This window comes from Microtus pennsylvanicus, chromosome 1 (genome assembly GCF_037038515.1).
Source record: "Microtus pennsylvanicus isolate mMicPen1 chromosome 1, mMicPen1.hap1, whole genome shotgun sequence".
NCBI lineage: Eukaryota > Metazoa > Chordata > Mammalia > Rodentia > Cricetidae > Microtus > Microtus pennsylvanicus.
Window position 1 is genome coordinate 88,913,979 of NC_134579.1, and position 20,386 is coordinate 88,934,364.

General features: G+C 44.7%; 1 protein-coding gene across 1 annotated transcript in view; it reads left to right on the forward strand.

Annotated features, from left to right (window-relative positions):
- The window catches only part of Usp12 (ubiquitin specific peptidase 12), a 51,276-nt gene that overhangs the window by 21,669 nt on the left and 9,221 nt on the right, over nt 1-20,386 (forward strand). Inside the window, exons 2-6 of the mRNA XM_075972151.1 lie at nt 2,087-2,167; nt 8,012-8,225; nt 16,313-16,542; nt 18,995-19,071; nt 19,168-19,251. Of these exons, the coding sequence (XP_075828266.1) occupies nt 2,087-2,167; nt 8,012-8,225; nt 16,313-16,542; nt 18,995-19,071; nt 19,168-19,251 (686 nt within the window). The remainder of the gene's footprint in view (nt 1-2,086; nt 2,168-8,011; nt 8,226-16,312; nt 16,543-18,994; nt 19,072-19,167; nt 19,252-20,386) is intronic.

Consider the following 20,386-nt stretch of genomic DNA (forward strand, 5'->3'; position numbering starts at 1 on the left):
TTTGCAAGAATTTATCCTGGTTAGTCGAGAGGCATACCTGGCACTTGTGGCCTACAAATTCCTAATGTCTATGTATCTTAATTATTTATACCTAATATACTTTAGTACCTTAATATTTATAATAACTACATCAGCTTGTGATGCTGGCTCCTCCCTGTCTTTTGTTCTGGACTTTGGTTGTCGGTGGACTGTCTTACATTGTACCATCCATGTGTTAACGAAGTGTCACAATCTGATACACCTCCCTGTGGAGGTATATGTATTGGAGAAGTATCCCTTCCTCACTTGATGTTGTGGCCCAGGCCAGACTCTGGCCCATAGCTTTACAGCTCTGTGGTACCCTGGGAAGCCTGGTCTCTATAGCCCTTACACAGTGGAGTCATCCTTTCACGGGATCTTTTTTGTAAGACATTTCTAATTTTAATGAAACTTGTTTTAGTTGGTCGCATGGTGACAGGAAATGGATTAAAGCTGTGACACAGTACCAACCTTGCTTAGTTCTTAGACATCACGGGTGTTATTGTAACTGCTAGGAGTGTTCCCAGAGTCCTTTCTAAGAACCCGGTTGACATTTAGGGTCTTGGGCTCATGCCAAGGGGCTGCGCATTGTTGGCGGCTTTCTCTCTGTGCCACTCCGGGCACTTCTGCCCCTTGCAGCGTTGTGATCTCTTGAGCTTGGGGCTTTGTTACCTTTTCTTACTCTTTATACTTTCTAGCCTGTGTTGGTAATTTTTGACCCTGAACTTCAATTTCTTAGCATTTTGTTTGTTTGAACTTCTTTGTGGTGAATTGAATTCACCTTCCACAAGTGTGTTGGCAGATTTGCCGTTTGTGGGGTACGGGAGCACTGCTCATTTAGGGCGTCATTGAACTTCATGTCCTGTGTGGGTTTGCTGCTGCTGCTGTTACATTGCACAGACACACAGAGCCATGGGTTTTCATGAGGGTTAGCTTGCGGTTATGAATTGTTGGAAGGGATTTGTTTCTTCTTCCTGTTATGCCAATGGCAAGCACAAGTCGTGTACATTTCCTTGTTGTCTTCCTGTAGAACTGGATTATGTCTTGGCCAAAAGTAGACTGAAAAGGAAGAGGTAAAGAAATAGGATCAGGGACTGGGAGTTTGCTCAGCAGTTCAGGGTGCATGCTGTTCTTGCAGAGGACCTGAGGCTACTTCAGCATATCGGACAGCTCACACACACCTGTAACTCCAGCTCCTGGGGATCTGGCTTCACGTGCATAAATACCCAAACTCAACACACACACATACACACACACACACACACACACACACTTAAAAGTAGTAAAAAGAAATTATTAAGAAAGTAATAAATATCATCAGATAAGTCCTAGCTCTCAAGAGGCTGGAACACTGGGGCCCAGCAATCAGGCTGGCCTGTGTTCTCTGAAGAAGAAAATGAAAGAGTAGCGGTAAACACAGTGTTGGTGAGTGAGGTGGTGGGCAGGACAAGGACAGAGTAGGGCAGCTGCACACCATGTGACATTGGGTGTTGAGCAAAGGGAGAAAGATGTGAATGGGAGGGAGTGGATGCTCTGTCTGTTGGAGTCTGGCTCTGTTTAGTATTCTGATCCTGGAAGTGTCTCCTGTTGGAGTTCCTTTGCCTGCAGGGTCACTGCTGCTTACTCCTTGCATATCTGGCCGTTACTTCTGGGTCTTCCTCTGAGACAGTGGGTTATAGATACCCGTCCAGTCCTGGGCAGCCTTTCACAGATGGTTCCCCCATACTTTAGGAGTCCCTTTGCACATGCGGGCTGGCCCTGTACTGTGAGAGCCTTTCTTCCATACGATTTCAGCTCCAGGGTGATTGCCATCAGATTCTGCCCTGTGAGAAGTCAGCAGTTCTCTTTGGTTGCTTAGGAGGAAGGGGTGTGTTAGGAGCATGCTTCCTGACTGGTTTCTGTAAACTGGGATTTAGTTACATGAGTAAAAGCTGTTCATCTTCAAATATCATTCTTTGTTCTTTATTGCTGTGATATGAGTTTGATCTTTTAAAGCATGCCTCTGCTTATGTGATTGGACATTGTAGAAATATTGTAAATCCTGAGATTTGTGGTTTTCATTTTACAGGGCGCCAATGCCTCGGCATTAGAGAAAGAGATTGGTCCAGAACAGTTTCCGGTCAACGAGCACTATTTTGGATTAGTCAATGTAAGTATCAAAGACACCCAGCCTTAGAGAGTCACATGACACTTTGAGACACTGGTTGCGTGCTCTTCCTCATTCATTAAAGAAAACCCATTCGTTTGTGCCATTAGAATGCCATGCTGAGACACTGTATTTAGGAATTTAAATTTCTCTGTAGCTGCCTGAGATCTGAAGATTCTCAGGGTAGTTTCAAACTTGTCGGCTTCATTTTCCCAATTCTGGCAAAAATTTTTCATAGTGAAAGTTTGACTTAAACTAGATGTGATTGCTTGATCCCGTGCGAGTCGTAGCCCGCATGTGCCTGCATCAGTACAGTCATGCATATGCTCCCTCTGTCGGGCTGCCGTTGTGCATCCATCCTTAAATCCCAGCAAGAGCTTTGGAGTTTAACCAAATGTGGTTTTTTTTTTTATACAACTAAAACTCAACAAAATAAAATTAAAAAAAAAAAACATGCTATTATTTTCCTAGTTCTAACTGTCATGGCTATTTCAGTCATGGTGGTGGATAAGTGCATAAAAATACATTTGATAGGAGAAGCGTGAAATCCACCGTGACGCTCCACAGCCCCGCCTGGAATGGCTGGCTGCTCTGTCTCTAGAAGTTCATGGGGTTGTATTGTCTTCAGGTCTGGTTAATTTTGAGGTGTGACTTCACCCCTTTTTCAAAGGATATCTGGAACCTGCGGGCCAGTGTAATTTCGAACAGTGTTTATGCTTCTCTTGAAGCTCCTTGGCAGTCAGGTCAGGGTGATCAGAGGATAAGCTAAGGAGAGCCCATTGAATTAATTGGATGGATGGAAATAGAGCTTGTGATATTCATGCCTCATTTTTACAAACCGTGCCACTTCTGAGGGGCGTTGGGACCCAAGGGTTGTGGTGCCGTGGTCTCGGACTCGCAGAGTCGTGGCTCTTCCCTGTGGTCTACACTTCGACACACTCCCAGCTCTTAGTTTGCAGCTCGCTCTGCTTCTGTCTTGTTAGCTTGCCGCTGTTTCATTTTTAGAATCATCACACTACTTACTCATGGGTGTCCCTTAAATATCAAGATTGGCTCAACTCTCTTGAGATGTACACCCTTTCCTAAAGCATGAATTTCTGTCTGTTCTGTCTTAATGTATGTGATTAAGTCTGTATGAAAACTCCAACTTTGCTTAAAAACAGCAAAACAAACCAGCGTTGACCTTGGGGGTGGTGATGTGGAGGATGGCTTGGTTAACTCAGAGGTCAGTATTTTAAGTTATTTCCCCTGTCCCTGTAACTTACTTGTCAAGTAAGTAGTACTGTAAACAATACTGCATTCTTGGAGCTGTTTTAGAACTTTTGGAATGGGGTGGGATGTAGCTGGGTGGCAGAGCACTGTGCAGCTCAAGACCCTAGATTCTATGCTCCCGAATTGCAAGGGGGTAGGGGGCGGGGAGGAGGACACTTCAGGGTTTTGTTTAAAGAAGAGGCATGTGTATTTTTTCCGTCAGCCTTTAAGTAGCTGCATTTCCAGGCTTAATTGCTTTTACAAAAAGTATATACTAGAAGAATTGCTACCAGACCTGCCTTATGGGGTGGGGGGGGTCCCTTTTGGGCTATGAATGTTAAGGTCACCAACAAGCACTTGTCTGTGGGAGTTAAGCACTTTGTTTACAAATCAATGAGATAACCACAGTTTAATTAGCCTAGCGTTGTTAATGATCACCTGGTTACAGGTTTTGTTTTTCTTTTAATCTGTTTTAAAATTTTTCCTAACTAAATTCTTTTAAAACCTTGTTTTGGGCTTTGATCGTGAGGTTGTATAGGTGCATCTGTGGTGTTGGCAGGTGAGGAATTTGCAGGAGAGTGTCTTCGTGGTGAAGGATGCGCTGAGTAGAGCTGACTGTAGAGGGCTGTTTCTTCACTGCTTTGCCTGAGCCCGCCCACCTTTGAATGCTTGGCCGTGTAGCTCTCACATCACTCTTCAGTGCACACAAGTGGGTTAGGCTCAAGGACTCCATTGGGAAGCTCCTGTGAATCATTATTAGCAAAATTGTGCTTGCTGGGGCTGGAGAGACAGCTATGAGGTTAAGAGCACTGGCTGCTCTTGCAGAGGAGCTGGGTTTGGTTCCCAGCATTCACATGGTTGCTCACAACCATGTGTAACTCCAGTCCCAGGAGATTGTACTTCCTCTTCTGGCCTCCCTGGGTACTGCATGGATGTGGTGCCTAGTCAGGTGCAGGCAAAGCATCTATACATGTAAAATAAAAATAAATAAAATTTCAAAATGTTTTTAAAGATTATTATTTTCTTCCTAGATCTTTTTTTTTATTTTTATTTTTTTTTTGATTTTTATTTATTTATTTATTTATTAAGGATTTCTGCCTCCTCCCCGCAACCGCCTCCCATTTCCCTCCCCCTCCCCCAATCAAGTCACCCTCCCTCATCTGCTCTAAGAGCAATAAGGGTTCCCTGACCTGTGGGAAGCCCAAGGACCGCCCACCTCTATCCAGGTCTCCTAAGGTGAGCATCCAGACTGCCTAGGCTCCCCCAAAGCCAGTACGTGCAGTAGGATCAAAAACCCACTGCGATTGTTCTTGATCTTCCTAGATCTTATATCAGGCTCTTTAAACTGAGTTGTTTGGAACAAGGCCTGGTGTGAAGAAGAGAGAATAAAATGAACTTGATTAGGTGAAGGTGTGTCCTGTCTGTTTTTTTGTTTGTTTGTTTGTTTTGTAGTTTTTTGAGACAGGGTTTTTCTGTGTATCTTTGGTTATCCTGGACCTCACTCTGTAGACCAGACTGGCCTCAAACTCACTTAGATCTGCCAGGGATTGATTTGATTTCATTCTTGTCCTGCTTCTCTCCACCTGGCAGCAACAGCCTACTTGCAGGTTATACTTCAGAGATGCTAGAGGTTTTCTGGTCAAAGAAACATGGCCTAGAGACCCTGGCTAGATGGGCGAGGTGTCCTGTCTACCCACAGATGCGAAGAGGCTGGTGTGCTCAGCACTGGACAGTGTGTGGATAAGGGGTGTTGGCTTGCACAAGGAAGGAAGCACGGGCCAGTAGCCTAAGAGTGGGAGTGAGCAACAGGTCCACAAGATTCAGTAACAACCTTGGGACCCCTTGGGGGAGTTGAAGTTGAGGTCACTTACACCAGAGCTAGCTGGTTAAAGAAAGTAATTTCCTTAGTGGCCAGGGATAATGCTAGCTTGCCATACATGCACAGGCCTGCACACACATAAACAGTATTATAAATTTTATTTTAGTTTTTCAAGACAGGGTTTCTCTGTAGCTTTGGAGCTCTTGTAGACCAGGCTGGCCTCGAACTCACAGAGATCCACCTACCTCTGCCTCCTGAGTGCTGGGATTAAAGGCGTATGCCACAACTGCCCGGCCGTATTATAAATTTTAAAAAGTATTTTTGGGGCTGGAGAGTTTGGCTTTTGACACCCATGTCAGTTGACTCTCAGCCACCTGTAGCTCCAGTTTCAAAGGATCTGACTTCCTGTTCTAATAGATACCACACAGACATAAAAATAAAACTTTTCAAAAACTTGTATTTCTTTAAAAAAAAACTTCTAAGCCTGGAGTGGTGTCACACACCTTTAATCCCAGCACTTGGGAGGCAGAGGCAGGTGGATCTCTCTGAATTTCAGGCCAACCTGGTCTACAGAAAGAGTTCCAGGACAGCCAGAGCTGCATAGCGAGACTCTGTCTCAACTCCCCCCCCCCCCAAGCAGGGGGGTTATTAATTATGAAGATTGACTATTAACTGATTATTGGGAAAGAATTCTGACTCTTGAGTTTTCCTTAATGGAACTGATTAAAGTTAAACAGAAGAAAGTCATCCAGTGGCCGGACTTAGGACTGGGTGCATGTTACCTGCTGCTGTGTTCTCAGAAGAGGGCCAGGCTGCCTTGGTCCCAGTGGGAATCTGCACTAGATAGTTTTATGTCAACTTGACACCAGCTAAAGTCATCTGAGAGGAAGGAGCCTTAGTTAAGGAATTGTTGTAAGATTGGGCTGTAAGCAAGTCTGTAGGATATTTTTTAATTAGTGATTAATGGGGGAGGGCTCAGCCCATTATGGGTGGGGTCCTGGGTTGGTGGTTCTGGGCTCTGTAGAAAGCAGGCTGAACAAGCCATGAGGAGCAAGCAGCCAGTAACCAGAATTCCTACATGGCCTCTGCATCAGCTCCTGCCTCCAGGTTCCTGCCTTGTTTGGGTTCCTGCCCCAACTTCCATCAGTGATGAACTACGATATGGAAGCATAAGACAAATAAAGCCTTTCCTCCCCAAGTGTTTTTGGTCATGGTGTTTCATTAAGTAACAGTAACCCTGACTAAGAACTATCTCACAGTTTTCATGTACATGTTACAGATACCCTCTGGTTTTTCAGCCTGTGCTGTTTGCGGCTTTGAGTTTTACAGGCAGTAAGTCTTCTTTGTCTTCACTTTTCTGATGGAACTGTGTTTTGCTTTTCTCGCATTTCTGTGGAAGTTGTTAAATTCCTGCTGCATGTCCTTTGAGAAGGACGTCCAAATGCTGGGTATTGTCCAAATCATGGATGTTGTGTCTTTAGTTGCCAGCACCAGACTGTGCTGATGGCTAGATTTCTATGGTTGTGGTATAGATTCTGCTCTCCAGATGAGGTGATGCTGGATGATTAATAATGGATCTTAGTGTTGCGCGTTCTGCAGGTGCTCTTTCTCTGGATAGGCGGGCTGTTGAGTGACCACAGCCTAGACGCCAGCAGCCATCCTGGGAAGTCTTCATTCAAAGCGCCTTTTTGAAACAGTGCCAAGCAGGCATGAAGACGGGCAGCCACATGTTCTCAAAGGCCTTCATATCTTTTTCTCAAGTTTCTTCAAAAAAGATTCTAATTGTGCTGTGGATCTTAGTGGATCTTCAGGTTTCTGTTTGCTTAGTTTCTTGGAAGAAGAGCATGCAAACAGGAGGTTTCCTGTGGCCAGGCTTAAGCTTTCTAATTCTGGAACTGCAGGCTTTGCCTGGTTCTGCCTCACGGCCATTACTCTACACAGATTCTGTATTTGCTTTCAGTTTGACACGGGATGATCCCATTTACCTCAGAGAAGAGAGAGGGAGGATTATCAGACCACCTATTCACTCTGTAAGATAGTGTCTCCTGGGTGCTCTTTGACGGGAGGAAATAGAAGTTGAGTAACACACAGCAGCATATGTCCATGAGTCCACTGCTGAGGACCGACTTCAGCCTTCTCTGTGGGCACTCAGCCTTGGTTGTTCGCCAATCTCTCCAAACCAACATTCCCAGCCAGCTTGATTTTTCGCCTTTTTTTTTGGGGGGGGGGGTTCTAGACAGGGTTTCTCTGTGGTTTTGGAGCCTGTCCTGGAACTAGCTCTTGTAGACCAGGCTGGTCTCGAATTCACAGAGAATCGCCTGCCTCTGCCTCCCGAGTGCTGGGATTAAAGGCGTGCGCCACCAACGCCCGGCTGATTTTTCGCTTTTGTTCAGCGTTTGTGCTTAGTACATAGCACTTGAGAGATCTTGATAGAAAAATCTTACCTTAGCATATTTTGGTGAAGGTTTTTGCTGTTGTTGTTGGATTTGAGACAGAGTTTCTCTATGTAGCCCTGGTTGTCCTGGGACTTGGCTCTGTAGACCAGGCTGTCCTTGAATTCACAGAAATTCTCCAGCTTTTTCCTTTCGGAATGCTGGGATTAAAGGTGTGTGGCACCACTCCCAGCTTGTGAATTACATTTTTAAAAGCATGATGTGTAACAACTCTTGTTAGTAATGGTGGGAATTTGGAAGAGAAGATTATGTGGTCCTCCGCCTCACCAGGCACTCCCCGCAGCTGCACTCTTCATTTAACGGTGCCGCTCTTTCCTCTTGTAGTTTGGGAATACCTGCTACTGCAACTCAGTTCTGCAAGCACTTTATTTCTGTCGTCCGTTTCGGGAAAAAGTCCTAGCATACAAGAGCCAGCCCAGAAAAAAGGAGAATCTTCTCACGTGCCTGGCAGACCTCTTCCACAGCATAGCCACCCAGAAGAAGAAGGTTGGCGTGATCCCGCCCAAGAAATTCATCACACGGTTGCGAAAGGAAAATGGTAATTCTTCTGTTTCCCTGTGCTATTGCTCCTGTGTCCTCGGAAGGGAGAGTAGGTAAAGTACAGCATGCTGTAACTCAGGTGTTTTTGAACATGGTCACTTCGTGCCTCCCACTGGGTTAGCTGTTTTGTTAGTGACTGTGATGGGCACAAGCTAGGAGAGAAAGGACTTGTTAGGATTTACATGTAGTCCCAGAGGGCAGTGTAGTCCATGCCTTTGGGAAAGCATGGCAGCAGGAGCAGGAGGGGCTGCCCAGCAGGGAGATCCTAGTTCAGCCCTACACAGGAAGCAGAGAGAGCACAGGAAGTGGGGCCAGGCTGTAAAAGTTTACATCTTCCCCAGTGTCTACTTCCTATAGGAAGGCTCCACTTCCTGAAGGTTCCATAACCTTCTGTGTAGATTCAGCAGTGATACCTAAGTATTCAAACACATGAGCCTGTGGGGAGGCAGAGATGTGGGCTCCTGTGTTCAAGGGGGTGTGGCTCCAGCTCTAGTGATGGATGGGGGTAAGATCATTTTTAGAGTAGGCTACTCAGGTAAAATCCATGTGCCATGGAGTGAGAAACCCTTTCTCTTTGTACCCTCAGGTGTTTGTTTTTTGTTTTTGTTTTTTGCCTTGTGTGGTAGTATATGCCTGGAATCCCAGCACTCAGGAGGCTGAGACATAGACACAGCTAGTCTGTGGCCAGCCTGAACAACATAAGATCCTGTTCCCCACTCCTACCCCCTCCCAAAACAAAGCAAAAGAAAGCACATATTTTCCATGGAATGTGATTCTTTGGTTGCACATAACTTTCCAATGTTAATTCATTTATCTTTTAAAAACATCTTAGAGAGTACATTGCTCTTTGGGGAAAGATTCTGTTTGTATAACCCACACCATTTATTAAAAAAGATTGATTCTATCACTTTTCTTACTTTGGCCATAAAACAGAAATCACAGAAGTTGAGACCATTTGGCTTTAGAATTGGCAAATGTTAATTTAGTCTCATTTCTAAAAATAACTACTGGGAAGCCCCACCTCTTTCTTATTTGAGATACTTTTTATTTAATTTTACAAGACATTGCCACGAGACGTGCTGCAGTTCGCCTGAGGTTACAGAGTTCCTGGGAGGTGCTGAGCTGGTGTTTGGCTTCCTTGACCCATAAGCAAGCTCTGTCTCGAGGTGCTGCTGCCTCAGAGGCATAAGTGACAGTTGGAAAACCTGTGGGGTCCAGGCTTCTGTTCACTGTGGATATTTCAATCCGTGTAGAAGTGATCGAATTGTTGTTGAGTTTGATCTATCAAATCGATACTCTCAGAAGTATGATTGAAGAGGTCTTTGAGATTGATGGTTGAACATACTAATGTGTAATTGAACCTTTACACTGTTGATTGAGTGAGCTGAAGTGAGCCTAGTAAAAGCCATCCTCTGTCATGAGGGGACCCGCACGCTGAGTGGCACAGCTGAAGCTGCTTCTTAAAGCTGGTAGGCATTCTGAAGAAGTATACATTTTCCTCACAAATACAAACATTTGAGTCCTGGGCACAGACCACATTTTCCTGTCGTGAGAGCTGTTTACTTGTTTAGATTCCAGATGTGCTTGGAGTTTTCTGTTTTTAAGAAACTCAGGCCAGGCGGTGCTGGTGCACTTTTAATCCCAGCACTTGGGAGGCAGATGCAGGTGGATCTCTGTGAGCTTGAGGCCAGGCTGGTCTACAGAGTGAGTTCCAGGACAATAGGGCTACACAGTCAAACCTTGTCTCCAAAAAAAGAAAAGGAAAAGAAAAAAAAAACCTAGAAGACTCCGATCAATCTTTTGGAATATGGATTAAGTTAGTGGGATTTTAGTCCTTGTGTCTGTATTGATGGTCACCTTTGGAAGTGTATCTGGTGGGAAGCTTTTGTGCATGGTAATGAACCATGTTTTCTTGGTAACTGTTTTAGAGATGCCTACCATGCTTCTGTGTTTACACAGAGCCCATGTTATTTTCCATGTATAGAGTACTATGCTTTTATTGGCTTTTAAAGTTGATTGCCTACACTTTTTAAGTGCATGATGACTTGTTTTTCTTAAATGTTGATTGACACAGGTCAAGCTCAGTGCACACACACTCTTTCCTTCTGCAGAGTTTATCCAGCCACTCAGCTGTGGCCCAGGTGCTGAAGTTAGTGTTTCGAACATCCTATGCAGTTATATACTTGAAGGCTTTCTTAATGTTTATTTGCCAAAACCTGCAGCATGTTTATAGTGTTTTTTTAATAGTTGGACATTTTCTAAAGTTTTTTGTATTTAGGCAGAGTAAATTCATAAAGCAGCAGACCCACAAAGTGCTTGTTTCAACGAGAGGGGCGCAGAATAAATATTTACAATAAATGTGATTTCTTCTAAGTTTCTTTGTTTTTCAACTTTAGAGATAAATTTAGTAGAAAAGAGTTCTCATTACTTGATATTAGAATCCATTAGTGTTTGCCTCAGGCTTGTGTTTCTCCTTGAGATTTGCATGTGGGAGCACACAGATCAAAGTGAGTTGACTGCACTATCCATTGCATGTGTTCCTTCTGATGGTTTATGGAAATCTTTGGAAAACATGTTGCTCATCTCAATATTGCTGGCAATGCTCTGGGCCATCCTGCCTGACTCAGCCTCCTCATGCTCTGTTAGCAGCATCTGCATTTTCAGTACGCACTCATTCAGATCTGTCCACACCTACTGCTTTACATTGCTAATTGTTTTGGTATTTGGGGAGAGAGCATACGTTAACTTCTATTCATTAGTAAGTCTGGTTTTTAAAATTTTAACTCCTGATACCTACGCAAGCATAAGGGCTCCCCAAATGTAGTGTGACTACTTCAGCACCACAGTTGCGCTGCCTTTGATGACAGATTGGACACTAAGTCATTGTTGGCATTGGTTATTATTACATACTGATTTCCTGGTGTTCACTAGTTCTGTGGAGGTCCTGGGAATCTAGAAATGAGCCTCTGGGGGTTTGACCATTCACAGGGGAGGACAGGTACCAGCAACTGTTTATGCAGTGTGTCTTTGCTAAGAGGAGAAAGGAAGCCTGAGTGGCCTTGTCGGTATAGCTGTAGGTGTTGGGAAGACCCCTGAGCAAGGGCAATTAGAGACTTAACTTGTAGAAGCCTAGGGTAAATGTGATAGAAGAAGAAGACAAACAAGCAGAAAGCCACACAAGCTACAGATACACTAGAGGATGGCCGGAAAGTTCACTTGGCAAGAGTATATGGTACCATGTTGACTATTAGATACAGGACAGGACCCAGAGCTTGGGAAGCTATCAGAAGCTATGGTTTTTATTAGGGAAAATCCCTATGGGTGGGCATGGGCTGGCATGAGCAGCATATGAAAGACAGGGTGAGGGTTGGGAGGAGTCGGAGGCTGCTACATTCCTCGAGGAAGATGAGCTCCCCTGGCCGTTGCTACTTCCTATAGGCTCACCATTATTACTGTGGAGGAAGTGCAGCACAGGTCTGTAGTGATAGGACTGGGTTAGCTGGTGCTTACTGTCAGCTGAACAATTTGTGGGCACTGAGGCCTTAGCAGTAGTTTCATGAACTTTAGCAATATATGCTGTGAATAACATGTTTATGTGTGTATGTAAAATGTATTTCAAGTTGTTATGAGCCATATCTCCTTTTTACATATCGTATCTGATGGAGCACCTACTTTTTGTTCATTGTTCATTCGTTCATCATTCAAAAAATGTTAAGCGCATCCAGGATGCTGCAGCCCGGTGTGCTAGCACTGCAGCTGTGACGGAGCTGAGGGTCTTGTTCTTAGGGAACTGCATGTGAAGGGCTCTTTCTCAGATGCTGTGGGCTGATCTCAAATCGTGTGAGACTATGAAAGCATAAAGCCATGGATTCAAGCCTGGGTGTGCGAAGGAGCAAATGGCAGTTGTGTACAAATGACACCGGTTAGAAAGACTGAGGAAGTTTCCCAATATTTACTTCATCCAGTTTGTTCACACCAAGACCACCACAGAGTGTTTATGAACACTCTAGTTGCTTCAGTATTCGGAAGAAGACAGCCTGAGTTAATGTTGCAGCTCCCTGGGGACTGGAGTAGCTTCTTTTCATACATTATTTAATACTGAAATTGTCTGTCTCTGCCCCTAGACTGTCAGTTCCATGATGGAGGGAACCCATTTGTTTTTCCTCACCATTGTCCTCCCAGCACATAATCCAGTTCCTGGCACATAGTAGGTGCTTACTAAATACTTGTTGAATGAACAAATGAATGAATGAACTTGTTTAATTTACTGAAGCAATTTTGAAGTCCATTTTTGTCATTGTGAGATTAGTAGAGTGGAACACCACCCGTAAGAAAACCAGTGTTTCAGCCGGGCGGTGGTGGCGCACACCTTTAATTCCAGAACTTGGGAGGCAGAGGCAGGTGGATCTCCGTGAGTTCGAGGCCAGCCTGGTCTACAAGAGCTAGTTCTAGGACAGGCACCAAAACTACAGAGAAACCCTGTCTCGGAAAACAAAAACAAAAACAAAAAACCCCGTGTTTTAATATGAAACACAGTCTAGCCCTGCAGCCCTCCCCAGCCCTCCCTGCCCGCTCGTGTGCTGTTATTGTGTAATTCTACGGGTACCTTTAGCACTGTAAGTAGTTGTCTTTCAGGCTTTGCCAGATTCTGGCATACTGCACGTAGCATTACTAAAAACACATTACAGCAGAGTCTAGAGAGGTCGATGCGTGTCATTCTGAAAGGTTAAAGATATTTACAGTATTTCAGTGGATCTGAAGTCACTGTTATGTGGATTACCCTTTTCCTCCTCCCCCAAAAGATTTTAATTAAAAACTCACTTGCCTTTTTTACAATAAATAGCAGTTATTTTGAAAGAACATGTATATATGGGGGGAAATTACTGTTATAGAGGTGGCATTGATCCAGCATGTGCTGCCCACTGCAGTGAATTAATCATCCCTAGCTCGTAACTAGGTTCCCCGCTATTCTTAGAAAACCTTCCCAACTCTCTTCCTTTCCCCTCAGCCCCTGCTTTGTTACTCCTCTCTGTGGTGTCTCCTTTGACGCCTAGACTGGCCTTGAACTCTGTAGCTCCTATTGGCGTCAGACTTGCTGTGCTTCAGCCTCTTGAGTATATGGCCCTCACAGTCCGTTTCTGACTTTCCTACATTCTTTTATCAGTTCTCTGGTTCCTAAACTAGTGAGCAAGTGGAAAGTTTCTTGTTTTGTTTTGCCATTTTTTAAAAAAGAAAACCAGTTTCACCCATAGACAATGAGATATTAAGTTCTGTGGATGTTGGGGTGGTCCATGAATCAGACCATCCTTGGGCTGGGAGAAGTTGGAATATAGTGTCAGTAAAAGGGTCAGGGGTCTCCGTATGACTGACTAGATCTTGATGCTTTTCCTTTGGTGGTGGATTCTGATATTCAAGCAAGAGTAGTAAGTTAGATATGGCAGCTGCAGGCTGGCAAGCGTCACGGGTAGATGAGATGCAGCTCCTTTAAGCGGCAGGGAGGGTGGACAGTGAAGGGAGCTCTGGCATTAGGATGTAGTGCATCAGTAGAGATAGGGGACTCGGAGAGAGAGGGCGAAGCCATTGGTGCTTTCCGGGATGGAGGATTGACCTGCACTGGGAGGAAAGGTTAAAGACTTTCACTATCTCAGCTTCACTTTTGAGCTTGCCGGGATGGAGTTGTCCTGAGCTCTAGTGGGGTTGTAGTGTGAATGGCAGCTGCACTCTGTAGGGGCAGGCTGCAGTGCCCTGCTGGGTAGGAGTGGGACATGGACCACAGTGCTTTGGATCTCCTGTCCCCGATGGGCAAATTCCAGCTTGCAAGTATAGCTAAGGATCAAGTGTGGTCAATTTGGGCTCAGGCATGTGGCACATTGGGACTTGGGCAGGTTTTTTTTTTTTTGTTTTGTTTTGTTTTTGAAACATGGTTTCTCGGTGTAACTTTGGCTGTCCTAGAACTCGCTTTGTAGACCAGGCGCTAGCCTTGAACTCAGAGACCCACCTGCCTCTGCCTCCTGAGTGCCTCCACACCCATCTAGAAACAATTGGCAAATAGAAAGCTCAGATTGGGTTTGATGGCGCCTAAATGGGATTCATTACACGTCTAGCTTCTTTCTTACTGAGTGTCTCAGAAATGTAGCCATGCTCGTTGACGAGGACCTGTTTCCCTATGACCATAGCAGAGCTATACCATGATTTAAATAAGCCACCAATTCTTTTCATAAACATTTAGCATATTTTTAGACTTCTGCTGTTATAAATGAGCAGCCATGCCTGGCCTTGCTCCACTGTATGGTGTGGATTCGCATGGTTGCGAGAGCTGGACTGCGTTCTGTTGTAACCACCACCCAAACTGCTCTTCAGAACACGCTGTGCCATTCCACAGCCCTGGCATCATTGCCAGAGAATGCCTCTTTCCGTTCAAACCAACTAAGTCATGCTTTTATGTGATGGGCAAAGTTGTGATTGCTGTGCTTTAATTTTTGTCTGCCAATTACTTGTTGAGTATTGTTTGGGTTTCTGACTTTTCAGTCTGTGTCACCTGTTCATCCTCCTTGCCTGTTTTCTTCTGCCTTTGCAAAGGAGACTTTAGGACTGGTTTTACTTTTGTTCTAGGACACTCGGATATTGGTATGTAGATGTACACTCTGACTTTGCTGTCCCTTTGCTTGTGTTCCCTGACTTTATCATCGACAGGAACCCTGATAGCCAGTGCTGTGTTCTCAGCTCTCAGAATCTTCACGACAGCCTCATGAGGTGGGTGCCTTAGCACCCTGGAGTTAAGTGAGGGCCGTTGCACAGAGTTAAGGACGGGTGCCTTCGACCATCATGTATTTGGAGGTGGTGCCGTGGTGCTGTCAGATAGTCTCACTCCAACGGCTGTACTTGCCACTGGTGCTTTGTAAGACCTTGGCCTAGGGAATGATCCTAATGCATGACTGCGATCTTCAGTGGCTCTTCAAAAACATCATTTAGATGGTTTCTTAGACATTCCCTACGTTTTTCCCCAAATATGTATTATTGTTTTTCCTTTGTGTGTGCTTGTATGTGTGTGTACTTGTGGGTCTCTGTGTGTGTGCGAGCATGTGTATGTATGTGTGTTGAGATGCTAGGAAGCAGCCGAGGGTCTCATGACAAGTTCTGTACCATTGAACTATATTCTCAGCCCTGTTAGCTTTAAAAGAAACATTTGTGGTCTTTTTGTTCTTATTTTGGCTTTTTCAAGACAGGGTTTCTCTGTAGCTATGGATCCTGTCCTGGAACTAGCTCTGTAGACCAGGCTGCACTTGATCTCACAGTGATCCGCCTGCCTCTGCCTCGGGAGTGCTGGGATTAAGGATGTGTGCCACCACTGCCCAATTGTGGTCTTTCTTAAAGAGCATTGAGGATGTAAAAATAAAAGTCCCCTAAGTAGAGTTCTTTTCCATTAGTAGGGCCTACTTTGTATATTGCCTGGGGGTATGTGTTTAGTTTGATGGGGGGGGGGCTCTTTTTTTCCTGGCAGGAAAACTTTACCTTCCCCAGTCCTTGTAAAATAAGGCCCCCAGCAATATGCAAAGCAAGGCCTCTTGTGTGCTCAGAGGATTCAAGGAGCAGGCGCCAAGCCCAGCCCTGATGTTAACACTGTCAGTGTTTGTGGCTGCATGGGACATTCATGGAGCTCTAGCATCTCTCAGAGTGGACTTTAGTGATCATGTGGCCTAGGTGGATAATTCCTCATGCCACATCCATGTAGTCACTTACCTGCAGGAGTTTTGAAAAGCCTCAACCCTCTTCTACTGAATTAGACTCTCAGGGCCTGGTAATTCCCTTTAATAAACTGGGCTGTCAGCGTAGGTTCAGCCTGGTAGTAAGTGTGCCGCGCTCCTGAGGACAAGCTTGCCTTTGGTGAAGTGTTTGTGGGGAACAGAGATGATGACGCTCGGCTGCTTCTCGTCTTCCGCTCTCATGGATCTGTTAGTGCTGCTTTTAAAAGCCTTCATCTTTATTTTCCTCTAATTCAGCCATACGTTTTAGATGTGGAAGTTGCGTATGTACTTCTAGTTCTGATAAAATGTCAGATGCACTCATTTCTTACTTTATTTTCAGAGCTGTTTGATAACTACATGCAACAAGATGCCCATGAATTCCTAAATTACCTACTCAATACAATTGCTGATATTCTACAAGAAGAGAGAAAACAGGAAAAGCAGAATGGCCGCATCCGGAACGGTGATGTGGACACTGAGGATAACAACAGCACACCAGACCCGACATGGGTCCATGAGATTTTTCAGGGAACATTAACTAATGAAACCAGGTGTCTTACTTGTGAAACTGTAAGTCCATCAGAATGCTTGGAATGGAAAACGGTGTGATTTGTTACATTCAAGTTTTTCTTTGAGAACAAGGGTGTGGGAGATGAACTTGAAATTGAAAATCTGAGGCGAGAAATGCATGTTCCAGGCACCTGTCAGTCTAAAGGCATCCACCTATACTTTATGTTGCTGTGTCCGGTGGTGGGTGCTTTCAGAGTGCAAGGGTGCTCACTGTAGTTCGAATATCTTGATTTTGTTTTTAGAATCATGTTATTGAAACTTTCCGTTAAGTAAGATCATAGGGGACGTACGGGTCATGGACACATGGTGATGAGTCTCAACCACAGGAACCTGCTCTGAGTCAAGCTTGGTTAGATAATTTCATCGCCGTGGGACATTCCAGGGTACTCACAAAAACCTTACACAGTCTAGTCGGTCTGTGGGGCCCTCCGTGTTGAGTCTGAATAGCATCAGAAGACATGCTCGACACGGGTGTGCGAGGTGCTGCACGTAACAGCGGTCTTCTCTAGGGAATACTTGCTGAAGAGCACTAAAGGAATGTAAAAGGAAATCACAGCCCAGAACGTCCAGTGGAGTGAGTGAACATGGAAAGCTGACAGCTGTTTAGCGGTGATGTGCCGTGCTTCTGTGTGACTAGCAGCACAGTAAGCTTGCTGATGCCATTGTCTCCAGTGCCTGCGTTAATGCATTGCTCACACGGTGAGATGGCTACAGGCTCGCTGGGTGATGGGGACTTACTTTTCAGTCCCCTAATAATCTTACAGGGCCACTGTCTTCCTCGTGGGCTGTTAACTACAGCAGTGTGGCACGTGACTGAGTTAATTTATTTCCCCTTTTCTACAGTCGTACACAGTGTTGTTGGAATAGAACAGTACTGTGTACCCTCAAGGAGAGGCGTACCTTTGGGTGGACACTTGGTAAAGATGAAGCTTCAGTTGGCTGCCAAGAATCAAATAGATCTACATTAGGAAGTAAATTCTTTTCATGAATAACTCTTAGTGGTGGATCTTCCTGGGTCACAGAAGAGTTTCTGGGACAGCAGTCTGTTCAGATGCTTTGCGCCTAGAAAAAGGCCGCCTAGAGAAAGGCCGCCATGGTGAGAGCCTCTTCATTGCCTGAAGCAGCAGTTCCTTGTAGGACAGTGTTTGATTCCAGGTATTACAGCAGCATTTCCATTGGAATAGTCGATATGGTCAGGGAATTGGACAGATTTTTTATATTTATTATAATAGACTTTGATCTGTTAGACATCAACATATATATATGCATATGTATGTGGCACATATATGTATATACACACACATTTCAGTCTTCAATGAAACAAAATACTTACTTGTTGAGAAATGTAGTAAGAGGTGAGATTCATCCTGGGAGATTGAGTAGTGCTCTGCCAGGCCTTTGAAGCCAGGTTTCTATCAGAAGGGGGAGGATAGAGGAAAAACAGTTTAAGGAGAAAGTGGTAACAGCCATCCTGTTCAGTGTTTGACTATTATTCATGTAACTCTTTTTCCACCAATAAGTTCTTCTGTGGCCTGAAGTATGTATTGCAGAGAATTTCCTTAAGCCTAAACCATCAGTATGCATATTCACAGCAAGTAATCATGTTCCTGCCTTTCTCAAAATAATCTAGTGGGGTGAAATCTGGGTTCCTTCCAGAGTGTGTAAATATCCATTGTTTCTTTTGGTATCACACACATTAAGAACCTGCTCTGCCAGAGAAAAGGTGAGTAGAGGGTGGTAGACGAAGCAGGAAGTCTGACCCTCAAGATGCCTAGCAGGAACAAAGCCTGCCCAGTAATATCCAGACAGTGTTATAGTGGAGGCAAGGATGGCTTCCACGGGTCCTATCATGAGTACATATGCAGCGGATCCAGTGGCGGCTGTCGGAGGGGAGCCAGCAGACACAGGAGCTTTACCTCTGTTCTCTGAAGGTTACTCTAGGTCATATTCCTTGCCTTGTCTTTTTCCGTTTTTCTCCTTAGACGTGGATGTTTCCTGAGTTTCATTGCATGTTGGTTGTCATTGTGCATCAGGGACATTGTGTTCCGTGTTCATTATCACATGTCCCAGTGAGTCCCCTCTGGATGTATCTCCTGACTGGAGCATCTATATAATGCAGCTGGGCATGTTCAGAAGTGAAATTCCACCTCACTGGGAGACAGCCTGTGCTTCTCAGAATGTGTGATACAGTATATCCATATCACCGCTCTGGGAAACTGTGAAATTCTCTTCTTCCTGGCCTCAGCCAGTGAGCTCCTCAGGGGCCTTTGATGTCTTTCCATACAGGAGATGTAACAGGTGGTCATTGGTTCAGTGCCTTTTAAGTACTCCTCTTCAAGTGTTGTCTGTTGAGCGTAAGGAGGAAGAATTGCTTAGTCTGTTGGTAGATAAGTTTAAGCTGGCAGCTGAAAACCCTGGTTCTTGGCAATTGAAATAACTCCTATATTTACAGATAAGCAGCAAAGATGAAGATTTTTTAGACCTTTCTGTTGACGTGGAACAAAACACATCAATTACTCACTGCTTAAGGTTTGTGTAGAATTATTTCTTTGGCAGTTTACTATTTACTATGAAGTGAATTTTTTCAAGCATCCCTAACATAAGTTCATTTTGCACTTTTCGCAGAGGTTTTAGTAACACAGAGACTCTGTGCAGTGAATATAAATACTACTGTGAAGAGTGCCGGAGCAAGCAGGAAGCACACAAACGGTAATGTTGTGTCTTCTGAGTTAAAACAGAAACCAAAGCGTTAGATGGTATTGTTATTAGGGTGCGTGTGCATGTGTGTCCATGTGTGTGCAATGGCACCAAGCATGGACATCAGAAGAGTGTGTTCAGGGATTGTCCACCATCTAGGGACTGAACTTAGGTTTCAGGCTTGCATGGCAAGCACTTTTACCCACTGAACTATTTGCCAGCCTCTTTTGAAATTATTTTAGTGATTCTTTGGCCATAGATGTTGGGGGTCGCCTTTCTCTCTGAAATGATCTGTAGAAGTGTCATTGACTGCTCATTCTTAGTTGTGTCTGTGTGCTCTTAGCATGTATGGATGTGTGTGTATGCAGAGGCAGAGGAGGACACTGGACATTGGATTTTCTGCTCCAATGTTCCGATGTGGGATGTCCTTCTGTATATGTGTTGCTTTGTACCTCAGACCATGCCGTAATAATCTATAGGCTAAATAAATTCCCTCAACAGCTCTCTGCCTTATTTTCCCTCTGGCTGGGTCTGTTACTGAACCTGAGTTCAGTTGAGTTTACTGTTTTGTGACTAGCTATCCAGCTAGCAAGCCCAGGTGATACTCACATCTCTGTGCTCACACCCCCACCCCATGTGTGTTGCAGGGTCTCACTGTGTAGGCTTGGCTGCGTTAAACTCCCTGTGTAGATCATGCTTGTCTGAAACTCAGAGATCCGCCTGTCTCTGCCTCCTGAGTGCTGGGATTAAAGGCGTGCACCACCATACCTGGCTTTGGGTTTTGTTAACATGTTTTTTAAACATGTGGGTACTGGGAATCCAAACCCAGGTTCTCATGCTTGCATAGCAAGCATTTTTATCTGCTGAGTCGTCTCTCTGGTCCCATATTCTTAGTGTTAGTGTTAGCAATTAAGGCTCAGTGAGAATTGCTAGCTGAACGATGCTCAGTCTGCAACCATATATTACTTCTATGATTCATGTCTCCAGGTTTTTGGCTTAGATGTCTTGGAAAGGATTCCTGCAGTTATGTGTCTTGTTAAGGGTTACACAACTGTAGTGTGTCCTAGGTGTTTGAGTGTTCCTGTGCTCGGTGATTTTCTAGGGCTTGGTACTTGGTATATAGTCACGCTCACAGCTAAGATTATCA